Source organism: Hyaena hyaena, unplaced genomic scaffold (assembly GCF_003009895.1).
Source record: "Hyaena hyaena isolate Hyena2069 unplaced genomic scaffold, ASM300989v1 scaffold_724, whole genome shotgun sequence".
Lineage (NCBI taxonomy): Eukaryota > Metazoa > Chordata > Mammalia > Carnivora > Hyaenidae > Hyaena > Hyaena hyaena.
Genome location: NW_024081354.1, coordinates 666,503 through 679,407, shown reverse-complemented (window position 1 = coordinate 679,407; position 12,905 = coordinate 666,503). Strand labels below are relative to the sequence as shown.

Sequence of the window (12,905 nt, the reverse complement as noted above, 5' to 3'; positions counted from 1 at the left end):
AAACATGTACTTCACCAGAAGACAGTTATATGTGTTTGGTATGGCTCCCAGAGTTTAAAATGAGAGGCGGTGCATTCAAGTATGTTCTAAGCAGGTAGACTCAAGTCGCCACGGGGAAAAGAACAATTAAAGCTGTCCAAAAGTAAAACCAGGCAGCAAGATTGCAAATCAGGAAATACACAGGATTGCAAATCCTCCACTAACAGCTATAAGACTTTAGTAATCCTCTTAATATCCTGAAGTCTGGACCATGGGTTCTCTAGGGTCCTTCCAAACTCCCTAGCCCACAACTTTGTGTGTAGTGTGAGTTTCCTCTGCTGAGAGTTAAGCAGGGGTTGAGGGATGGTGGACTAGGAGTCTATCATGGCTTAAGAGGATGAACTGGAACAGGTTTCAAACAGATTAACCACTGGTGCCTGACAATAAATCTGAGTACCTCTGGCCATGGACCCTAATCTATGCTACCTTAAAAAGCTCAATGTAAAGTTCATCACTTTCTGCGGGCACCAGGGTGTGGGCACAAAAGTTGTTTGGCACTGCTCAAATATGAAGTGATCATGCAGAAGAGCCAGTATGCATCTATTAATGTTTAAGATGATCACCAAAAAGGAATTCTAGCACTTCAAAGTGAAGGCGGAGAACTCATAGACCCTGAGAATAACCAACAAACATCCAAGGACCCAAGAATTACAAGGTTGAGAACAACTTAACTAAATCACTCAGAAAGTATCTCACTTAGAAGATTTTGTGAATCACATATGGCACAAAAGTTATCTACAAAATGAGGTAAACTTCTTATTTGGTCTACCTCAGCGGAAGCTTGATTGTTGATTGATAAGGGGCTGCTATTCAGCAGCATTCACCATAGTGTTATACATACTGGTCAATGTCTGTTCTAAGTGGTCAGTAACCACACTGCACCAGATGCTTGTATGTTCGAATTACCTGAGCACTGGCTAAGGGAAATGTTGGTGATATCACACCATCCCACTATCATGGTGACGCCCTGCAGCAGAGGCCAGTAGGAAGCTGTGGTGACTAACATCTCTAATAATAATCAACACCAGTAGTAGTAGTATTAAATAACCGACATTTGCATAATATCCTATAAAAAGTTTTCACGTCCTTTATGTTGTTTGGTAGAAACCCAACTTTTCAGGAAAAAAACCCAGAAAACAAAAAAATATATAACTGCAACTCTTGTAGGTTGAGCAAAACTAGGCAAAATATACAGAAACCTCACTGGTCTGTGCATTTCTTTCACAAATGTCTGCACAGCCAATGGCGGTAGCCTCTGCTGAACAGCTGTGACCAAATCACCTGTTGGGCTTCACTCTAAATTCTCATACACACACACACACACACACACACACACACAGACAAGGGACAAGTGTGTAGATGCTCCATTTAGGAGAAATGACTGAAGGATGATTGTACTCCTGGTGTCTGCATAAGCATGTGACTTACAGACATAAATGTCTAGTGATCCCTAAAGTGCTCACTGGGGAACTCTGAACAGAAAGTTCATGGGAAAGTTTCCCGATCCTAGAATTTAACTTTGTACAAGCAGTAAGGTGCAGCAAAACAAAAATATGAAATAAACCACAGGACCGGGACTGCATCAGACACCAAATGTTGCTGAGGAAGGAGAATTCATTAGTAACGTTTTGTCCAGATGGATTCAGAGCCAAGAGCTAGCCTGCTGCTGCCGGGGACATTGTGAATCAGTGAGCAAAGAACCAACTCTTCACTAAGAGAACATCAGTGGGTATTGCTAGTATTGATTTGTGGCTAAAATTCAGCTGGAATTAAGACACAAAGGAACTCAAATTATATTTCCAGTTAGGTGACTGCCAGAACTATCCACCGTGAAAGGTCTTATACACACCTCACAACAACTAGATTTAAATGAATATTTACACTCACCTCATCCTTACCTTAAATAGGTAATTTTTCTGTACTTTATAGATAAGGCTCAAAAAAACTAGTTTCACTTAGTGTCTCAGAGCAAGAGAGTCACAAGGCAAAATGGAAACCAAAACGCTTGTTTCCAGATCCTTTGCTCTTTGTTTTGTACCACCCCATCCTTCACTTGCGGAGGACTACAAAGTGGCCAAAAGCTGTGTATATTCAATTTGGGAAGGACTGTAATTACCAGCTGTTCGCTTTGACTTGTATATACAAAGGTTTTGAAAGAAAATCCTGACATCTATATTCGACTCATTTCCTTGGCCAAGGTACATTCAAATCCATGTATATCAGCTATATAATTTTTAAAAAACTGCTTATGAATATTTCTCATAGCAAATACACCATAAATCAATTTGACTTTCACATTAATAATTACAAAATCAGGCATCACTAAGAGTTCTTCTTCTTCTTTCCCAAATATCTTTCATGGATGTCTACATATTCAAGGAAATGTTCCTAAATCCTTGTTATGTCCCTTAACATTCCAGTTCACTCAAGTGGGAAATAAAACCCTGTCAACAATAACTGGCTGGGGGAGTAGAGCAAATCACTTTGCCTTCTTAGGCAAACTCAAACTCTTCATCTATAAATAAAGGCTTTAAGTACAGGACTTTCAATCTCCCTCTTTTAGGAAAAAAAAAAAAAGGAAGAAAAATTCCTCTTGAAATAGAAAAAAATGTTTACATACATAAAGATATTCAAAACCTTAATGTAAAAAGTAGGAAGGCTTCCATACAGAACCATACCCCCCACACACACAAACACAAGGCATAATCAGACAACTCTCTAAGGAGGGAACAACAACTTTTGTGAATAGCTTCATCCTTAAGGCTGCCTCTCTCCTCACTTCTTTAGGCCAGAGAAACAGAGCATGTTGGAGACAAGGCAGGGGCTGTTGACTGTAGTTGGCACAGTACAGCCACCAAGAGAAGTTACAAGAGAGATGCTACCGTGCAGACTGAGTCCTGATTCAAGCTTCACCTGAAGCCAACACTACCCAATTGTGTTTTTAGATGAATGAGGCAATAAATTCCCTTCTTTGCTTTGGTTGGTTTGACGTGGGTGTTCTGTCATCAGCATCTGAAAAGTTCTAATCAGCAGGGAATTTAACCTCAGGTTGTAAAGTCTCTGCTCCCAGAGTGGCTGAGTTGTCTCTAGAAGAACCATCATCTTCCTAGAACCAAACCTGTTCCCAACCCAAGATCAACAGTTCTTGTAGGAACCCTTTCCTTATACTAAAGCAGGAAATGGTCATTGTATAGACAAAATTATCACCCCAGTAGATGTGTAGATGAGAAGCCTGTGTGATCTTATCATTATCCAATGTCCAAAACAAGGCCATACAGAGGGGACACTGAATGATCACAAGGGGTAGTCATACACAGAGGAAATCAAAGCTCAGTGGAGGTTAAGAATAGTGGTTCTTTAGAGTTCAAAGGAACCTTAAAATGTACCTCATACTACCTTTTACCTCACAGATGCACAAACCAAGGACAATTGCTTTTGCTCATGCACAACTAGTGCAAAGACTACAATCCAAGGCTTCAATAAAGAAAGTGTTCTAACAATTAGACTTGTCAAAAAAAAAAAAGAATTTTGAGTCATAAAATAGGATATTTCCTATTATTGGAATGACAGGCTCACCATCTATCACTGATTCTTATGATGGGTAGGAGATTGGAAGAGATGACCAAAAGTTTCTTTCAAGTCAAAGAGTCATTGAGAACTCCACACTACAATTAAAGATTTTTCTGTGGCACAGGGAATACTAGTTTTTTCCGTAGTGTATAAGCAGGTTGGGGCATCTGTCTCTTTGTTCCGTTTTTGTTTGCTTGTTGGCTCACATCATTGTTGACAGCAGTGAGGATGGATAAGATATCTTCATGTCTGCGGGCAGATGAAAAAAAAAATACTTTCCATGAGGGCACAGAAATCACATACCAGGTCATAAAAAGAAATCCTAAAACACGTGGCTTCTTCCTAATCTAACAGGCCAAAATTCTAACCGGTATCCTCTCAAATATAAAGAAATGCTTATTTTGAAATTAAAAAAAGAAATGCTAAATTATATAAAAGTTTTCAATATTACATTTAGTGCTTAAGAACACTATAATAGCCACATCTTGCATTTTAATTTTTTTTAGTTTATTTATATATTATTTATTTTGAGGGGGCGGGGGTGGGAGAGAAAGGGAAAGACAGGATCCCAAGAAGGCTCCATGCTGAGAGTGTGGAGCCTGGTCCAGGGCCCGAATTCATGAACCATGAGACCATGACCTGATCAAAATCAAGAGTTTGATGCTTAACCGACTGAGCCAGCCAGGTGCCCTTTTTTTTTTTTTTTTTTTAAGGAATCTACACCCAACATGGGGCTTGAACTCACAGCCCTAAGATTAAGAGTCTCATGCTCTTCTGACTGAGCCAGACAGGTGCCCCACAACTTACATTTTAAGGCCTTTGGTCCACAAAGGAAGTTTGCATATAATTATTTTTTCATGTTTCTTCTCCAAGCTGGTAGGTAGGTAGGTAGGTAGGTAGATAGATAGATAGATAGATAGAATAAATAGGTAGGTGATAGAGAAGGACCGTACTTTTTTTTAAAGTTTATTTTGAGGGAATGTGCATGTGCACAAGTTGGGGAGGAACAGAAAGAGAGAAAGAGAGAATCCCAAGCAGGCTCTACCCTGTCAGCATGGAAAGCCTGACACAGGGTCCAAACCCACAAACCATGAGATCATGACCTGAGCAGGAGTCAAGAGTTGGACGCTTAACTGACTGAGCCACCCAGTTGCCCCAAGGGACCCTACTATTAATAATGCCCTCTCAACTTAACAGAGGACCACGGGGGAGAAGAAGGGGAAAAATGGTGGGGGAGAGGGAGGGAGGCAAACCATGAGAGACTCTTGAATGCTGAGAACAAACAGGGCTGATGGGGGAAAGGGGTAGGGATAGGGGGGTGATGGGCATGTAGGAGGGCACTTGTGGGGATGAGCACTGGGTGTTATATGGAGACCAACTTAACAATAAACTTTTAAAAAAATAAAATAAATAAAAATAAATAAATAAAAATTTAAAGCCCCAAATAAGTAAATAAATAAATAAGTAAATAAATGAATAAATAATGTCCTCTCTGTTCTTGGTTTGAGGAAGAATATACAAAGATAAACATGACACAGTTTCTAGGAACTTCAAATGCAGACATGAAGCATGTACCAAATATGGCATACACACAAAATGGACACTATAAGGCAGAATGTGATCAACACCATATGAAAAGTATGACAAAGTTCCATTGCAAGTTCAGAGGAAAAAAAGCACTTCCTGGATTCCATAGAGGAGGTGGCTTTTGAGCCTGGGATTGCAGGATATTTAACATTTGCCAAAATGCTCCAGGGATAGGCAATTCATACCACTGGGGGAAAAAAAGCATAGGCTCTGAAAACAGAATTCAGGATTGAAGCATGGTTCCATCACTCGCTGACCATGTGGTCTTAGGCACAGTCACTTACTTCACACTAAATATGCCTCTGTTTTCTCAGCTCTAAAATAAGGACCATAAGAATACTCATTTTAGGGACTGCCATGAGAAGTAAATGAGGTAAATTTATGTAAAGCACATAGAACACTGGCTATAATATTCCACTGACCATCATTTTTATAATATTCCACTGACCATCATTTTTAGTATTATTAGCATTGCCACTACTCGTCCTCATCATCATTGCTATGTTAAAGTGGGACATCAGGCCCTGTCTGGTTCTTAGTCCTTGCATCCTGTCTCACACAGCTGTTTTCTCTGCCTCTGGATCTTCCTGTGGCTGACTCATATCCTAAATTTAGTCTCACTTGAAATATCACCTCTACCAAGAAGCCTTCTCAAGTAGCTCTCTGCGGCATTCTCTATAATATCTTATTTGTTTTCTTCATAGCAGGGAGCACTTCTTGAAATTATCTTATTAATTCAAATATTTATCTTCTTACATACACTAACTTACTGGTCCATAAACTCCATGGAGAAGACATTCTGTATCTCTTGTTCATAACATACCCTAGCTCAGTACCCAGGACAGTAGACACATAGTAAGTCCTTGATAAGTCCACCCTGTCTTTGAAGTCATAGGACATTGGTTTATGATGGGTATGGTGGGGATGGAGATCCCTCCATTAATTAAAAAGATTAAGATTAATGAAGAAGACGGAAAAGCTAAGGTTGACTCACGGTTCCAATCCTGAATTCCTAGTTCTGAATTTCCAGAAAATTGTGACCATTTCTAGAAATGTGAATTCAGGAAAAGGAGGCTGCTAGAGAGGGCTAGAAGATGAATCAAGGACTATGCATACCGAATTGAGCGCCAAGGGCAACAAGGAAGTGGGATGTCTGGTAGGCTGTAAGAAATGTATTGGACTGACCCCAAAGAATGAGATTCACTCAGTCAGTCAGTCCTTAACAGCAAATATTTATCAAGCTCAACAATATATCAGGTACTGTGTCAGGTGCTAAAGACATAAAGTTGAATGAAACAACTTTGCTCTCCAAAAACTCAGATATTAATGGACCAAAGATGGCAATTTTGGAGACATTTTTATGGATGTCAAGTAGCCTCCAGGGTATAAATAAAGCTGCCCAAAGCTAAAAGAACAGAGAATGGGGTCCAGGGCAGAACTGTGATGAAGGCCCATTTCCAGGATACCAGGTAAGGAGCATGTGACAGATACAGAAGGAAAGTTGTCAGAACATTGGCAGGAGATAAAAGATATAATGCCAAAGGCAACTCATAGGCACTCAGTAAACATAACTGATACATAAATGAATGAACAAACAAAAGGCCCTCCTTTATTTATACTATTTCCTTCTGCCCAACATTTCTTTTGCCCAAATTATTTACCTAACATCTATTTGTCATCTCTAGAAGCTTTCCCTTATCCTTCAAATCTGGGTGAGGTACTAGTTCTGTATGTTTCCATAACACCTATGCTTTATAATGTGAATTTGCCACGGGATGCTCTTCTCCCATCTACTTTTCCTATTCCTCTAGACTGTGAGCAACTCAAATGCAGGGACTGTGTGGTGTTTTTTTTTTTTTTAATTCTTTATCTTCCTTTCTAGTTATATGCTAATGCTCAACATAGGTTTATTGGATCAATAGATGTTGGATGGATGGACAGATATTTGGATGGATGGATGGATAGATGATGGATGAATAGATGGATAGACAGATGGACAGATAGATGAGTAGATGGATGGATGGACAGACAGATAGATGCACAGGTGGATGCACGGGCAGACAAACAGGTAAGTAGATAGATGGATAAACAGGTAGGTGTACGGTACAACTCAAATGTCTCACCTTGGGACCAAGTTCTTCAGATTATTATACAGAGACTGAATATACCAGCTGCCTTCGTCCACATGCCGGAAGGAAACATAGCCAGGGACAGTGGCCAGGCCAAGAAGGAAATCTGCCTCAATGGGAACACTGGCCTGAAGGGAAGGGGGAGGAGGTGCATGCTCAGAATTTACAGCATCTGCTTCAATGGATACAGAAGGTTGTATCTCTTCACCTTGACAGGCCTGGATAAAAAAGAGTTTGGGTTTATGAGCCAGGCCAGGGCATTGCTTGGCTGTGAAGTGAGACATGATCTCCCGAATGGGAATGAGGGCCTCATCTGAAGAGTAGACAGCTCCAAATTTCCCATGGGTCAGAACACAGAACACAAAGCAGTCTCCATCAGCATGGCCTGGATGACTCTTATATTCCTTCAGAACCTCATCCAGATGCCCTTTGGTCACATTATGATATATATGTACGCTGAACCCAAGCCACTGAAACACACGCTCCAAGCACTCTGTAAAAAAAAAAAGAAAGAAAGAAAAGAAAGGGGAAATAATAAAATGAAATAGAGTAAAATGAAATAAAATGAAGGGGTGGAACATTGTTCCAATGTTAATAGTTATAAAACTTGCACAGCAAGTAACCTGAAGCTTGGATTTTTTTTTTACTTTCATAACAATAAAATTTTATAATTTACCTACCTTCTTATAGTACCCACAGCACTATCACAACGGTCCTGAGACTCAGCAGAGACCAGAGTTTCATCCTGTTTCACAAATGAGGAAGCCAAGGCCCCAGGACTCACCCACAGTTACAAACTAGTTTGTGGTGGAGCCAGAACTCAAACCCAAGTTCTCTGTTGCTGATGCACCATGCTTTCTGCCAACCTACAGAGTTGTAAATGGTCAGGGACTACTTTTGCTCTTTCAGCATATTAGTGATATGCTATGGTCTTCATGTCTGTGTCCCCCTAAAATTCGTATGTTGAAATACTAACCCCCAAAGTGAGGGTATGAGGAAGAGGGGCCTTTGGGAGGTGATTAGGTCATGAGGGTAGAGCCCATAAAGAGACGCCAGAAAGCTCTTCTGCCATGTAAGGATGCAGCAAAGACTGCCATCTAGGAAACAGGCTCTCACCAGGCACCAAAATGTCAGAGCCTTGACCTTGAACTTCCCAGCCTCCGGAACTGTTAGAAATAAATGTGTATCGTTTAAAAACCATCTAGTTTACAGTATTTCATTATAGCAGCCCAGGTAGACTAAGACACCTCAGATATACAAGAGACTTAGAACATTTATGATATCATCCTTACATTTAATTTATTTTAATATTTATTTATTTTTGAGACAGAGAGAGAAGGAGAGAGAGAGGCAGAGCTGAACAGGTGAGAGGCAGAGAGAGAGGGAGACAGAATCTGCACAAGCTCCAGGCTCTGCGCTGTCAGCAAAGAGCCCAATGTAGGACTCCAACCCATGAACCCTGAGATCATGACCTGAGCTATAGTCAGACACTTAACTGACTGAGCCACCCAGGTTTCCAATATCATCCTTACATCTAAATGGAAGGTAAAAATTACAGAAAGAAAACGTAAAAATTTTTTAAAAATGATTTTAAGATCCCCAACTTGCATCTTATAAACTATTCAGATTTTCTTACCAGCATCTCTATGAGTCCCTCGTCGATCTGAGAGTGAGGTGAAGCTGTGGTTATTGACAATAACACAGTGGCCTCTGTGCTTCCGATCCATCCTGTACACAGTTGTTTCCTTGAAAGAAGAAATAGAACCACTTATTAGGTAATCCTCATTTTAAGGGTTTAATGTTTCTAACCAATCACTTCATTTATTAGTACCAAAGGCTGAGAGTTCTCAAGGTTGTGGTCCTGGTTTAGAATTACTCAGTTAAGTCCGAGGTGAAATGCTAGGTACTGATAAAAATACAGACTTCATTCAGTTTGATAGCAGAATGTCAATTAGCAGTGTTAAATAACAGAATATGTATTTTAACTGGCAAATCAAAAGCTCATGCAAAAGCATCTTCCTTTCTGTTTTCTTTTTTGGTTTTTGTGGGGTTTTTTTAGGGAAAGAGAGAGAGAGCTAGCTCAAGCCAGGTAGAGGGGCAGAGGGAGACAGAGAGAGAGAGAGAGAGAGAGTGAGAGAGAGAGAATCTCAAGCAGGCTCCATGCTCTGCATGGAGCCCAAGACAGGGCTCGATTTCAGGACCTTTGCCAAAATCAAAAGTCAGACTCTCAACTGACTGAGCCACTCAGGCACCCCAAATCTTCCTTTTTGGATTAGCAAAGTGAAGGAAGCATAACTAAGGATCTAACAAGACAACAAATATATCAAATGTTTAGTTCTTTTTCAGATGGTAAGATCCTGGAGTGATCTGACTCCTCTGAAAACAGAGAAGTCTCTCTTGCAGAGATCACAGTGAGAATTTTAAAATATGTACAATTGGGGCACCTGGGTGGCTCAGTCAGTTAAGCATCCGACTTCAGCTGAGGTCATGATCTCGCGGTTCGTGGGTTCGAGCCCTGCGTCGGGCTCTGTGCTGACTGCCAGCTCAGAGCCTGGAGCCTGTTTCAGATTCTGTGTCTCCCTCTCTCTCCAACCCTCCCCTGCTCACACTCTCTCTCTCTCAGAAATAAATAAAACATTAAAATAAAATAAAATAAAATAAAAGACATGCAATTATTTCTGAAAGTTATTGTAAACAGCATGTGATTACAAATGCATTGAGTTGGTTTCAGTGGGGCCTCTGTGTGGCTGAAATGATCTCCTAAAAATAAGGTATATCTTTGATTCAAGCAGAAAAGAAGTGGCTTCAGTCAACAGAAAAAAAAATTCCCCTACCTGGAAATAACTCAAAGACTGTGTGTGGTTGTAATGGTAACAGCACTGCCTCCATAGGCAAAGGTGAACACACTTCTGATTGTTTCAGAAAAAGGTGGGGGTAATCAGAGAGATAATCACAGAGACAGAAAGAAGAACAATGACAGAAACAAACAGCTCTGAGCCCTCAAAGCCATTAAGGGATGGACCCTAGCTGGAGAACACCTATGTGCTGGTTTCAGAAGTTAGAGTCTCAGCAGATGCTTCCAACATTTCTATGGAGACCCTGGTTTCTCTGTCACCTTGAAAGAGTTCTCAGACTCTTCAAATACCTTTTCCCAAAGATTTAGATTTCCTTACAGAGGATGCGTTGAGAGTCAAGATTACATGAATCAGCTCAAGTGTTTCTGGCAGAAAGCCTGGCTGCATTAAGGTAAGCATCTATCCGTTACTGGATATAGAGAGGCTGGATGGACACCAGGAAGAAGAGGGGGTGAGGGGAAAGAAATCCCAGAGAACCCAGTCTGGGTAAGGCAAAAATCAGTCCATGGCCCAGGATTCTTTCAGTCATGTCTTTGGCATTGGCTAAAGATCACATTGCTTTGAAGGATTCCTGCAAATTCCTTGGTTCCTCTAAATACGAATCCACCACAGAGATGAAGCCAGTGATGCATTGTCACATGGTAGTACAGGAAAATGAAACTTGAAATTTTTCTTCTCCCACACCCAGCAAGTTTTCAGTAGAATCCAACAAGCTCTGCCCTCGTCTCTAAGGCCTGAGTTAGTTATTAACTATAGTTAAGGGTCACTCCTGGGTGCACAGCTCAGGCTGAGTGAATCCAGTATCCCCAGACCACAGAACACAGCAAAAAGAAGCCAAACTTCAGTTGTACAGAGCACCTGTAAATTCCTCCTCACGTTGGGGGAAGGTAACACTCCAAGGAAGCCATGTCCAAACTTCCAAACCACAGAATTGCAAAACTGAAACTCACTTATTCTTCAGAGAAGGGAAGCAATTGCCTGAGTGGCTGAAGCTACACAGTGGTAGAACCAGGTCTTCAGAGGGTGAGCTTGGAGTCAGACTCCTGGCTTCAGATCCCAGCTTCACTAGTTGTGTGTCCCTTTAGGAAAGTACTAGACAGGTTGAGTCTCCGTTTCCTTATAATTAAGTGAGAATAGCAGTAGTACTTACCTCTGGATTGGAGGATTCAATAAGATAAGCCCTAGAAAGCTCTTAGAACAGTGCCTGCCTAGCACATGACAAGTGGTCAGTAATGGTAACTCTCACCAACATTCTATCATGCAATCTCCTGCTTAGGCAGAAAGCAGAGATTCCTAGGAATGTTAAGTGTTTGGACTCCGAAGTTTAAATCTCCAGAAAAAAAAAAATAAGGAATGGCCTCTTATAAACTTTATACATCACAGAGAGACTATGCCAAAAACTTGCTCATAAGCTGCTTAACCCTGTAGCAGATTCTGTAATATCTTCCTAAGGTCATGGTTTTTGGGCAAGAATCCAGGGCACTAAATACACCATTGCCAAGTCCCTCCCTCTGGCCTCTCCCTCTGAAAAATACAAGCAGCCTCTGGAGCCACATGACATCAGATGTTCTCACAGAGTCAACATTCTGCTCTGTCATGCTGGCCTGTGGGTTTCAGCCCTACCAAATATTCCTTCCCTCCTTACAGAGGGTGATCTAATTCTGAAGAGTAGAAGGAGAGCAGATGCCTGCATTCCCCAGATGCTGTTGTGCAAGGGTTTCAGAGAACAAACCACCCATTCCTCTCCATCCTCCCACAGAAAAGCCTGGTAGAATCCATGCCTGAAATGAGATAAGAAATGAGTTTCCACTAATTTGTTATCTTTCTCCCCCAAGACATCTCAAATTACTTGGTAACTATCAGATGGTCCTATTTCTGCCATACTGATCCAAGTTATGTGTTAGAAACATCTACCATTACTCCTCGTGGGCTGATCTTGCCAGGAAACCCTCTGTTGAGGAAACAGGAAAGGAATGAAATGCAGGAAGTCCACACAGTTAGGATGAGGGCCAAAAAGCTGGACTGGATGCAGAGAAGGAGAGACACCTAATCCCCAGCCACAGAAAAGTTCAGCAGCAAGTGACGACCAAAAAAAAAGGCAACTCTCTCCTTTCAGAGAAGGAGGCTCACAAAGACACAGTGGCAAAATTATAATATGACATATACACAAAGATATTTTTATTCATTGCAGCATTATTGGAAATAACTAAAGTCCAGAAATAACCCAGAAATAGTGTCCACCACTAAGAAGTGGGTACAAGAGCTATGGAGCAGGATACAAAAGACAATTTCTGTAAAGGGGACACCATTACATGACAGAAGTCAAGTGAAGAATAATATTTCAATGGGGCACCTCATTTATAATAAAGGGATAGATGGCTGGGTTTTTTTCAACAGTAACAACAGGATAAATTAAAAATAAACTAATAAAGGGGCGCCTGGGTGGCTTAGTCGGTTAAGCGTCCGACTTTCGCGTAGGTCATGATCTCGCGGTTCGTGGGTTCGAGCCCCGCGTCGGGCTCTGTGCTGACTGCCAGCTCAGAGCCTGGAGCCTGTTCTAGTCTGTGACTCCCTCTCTCTCTGACCCTCCCCTGCTCACGCTGTCTCTCTCTCTCTCTCCTCGAAATAAATAAAACATTTAAAAAAAAATAAAATAAAATAAACTAATAAAAATGGTAATCTATGGAGGGAGGGGAAGAGGGGCAAGAATGCAATAGAGCCTCCC

General features: G+C 41.1%; 1 protein-coding gene across 4 annotated transcripts in view; it reads right to left on the bottom strand.

Annotated features, from left to right (window-relative positions):
* Nucleotides 1-588: 588 nt before the first annotated feature.
* Nucleotides 589-12,905, bottom strand: part of CASP10 (caspase 10) — a 50,151-nt gene continuing 37,834 nt past the window's right edge. For all 4 annotated transcript variants that reach the window (XM_039217812.1, XM_039217813.1, XM_039217811.1 and 1 more), the window contains 3 exons: nt 8,962-9,070; nt 7,320-7,818; nt 589-3,858 (listed from right to left, as the gene is read on the bottom strand). In XM_039217812.1, coding sequence (XP_039073743.1) covers nt 3,711-3,858; nt 7,320-7,818; nt 8,962-9,070 — 756 coding nt within the window. In that variant the 3' untranslated portion in view covers nt 589-3,710. The remainder of the gene's footprint in view (nt 3,859-7,319; nt 7,819-8,961; nt 9,071-12,905) is intronic.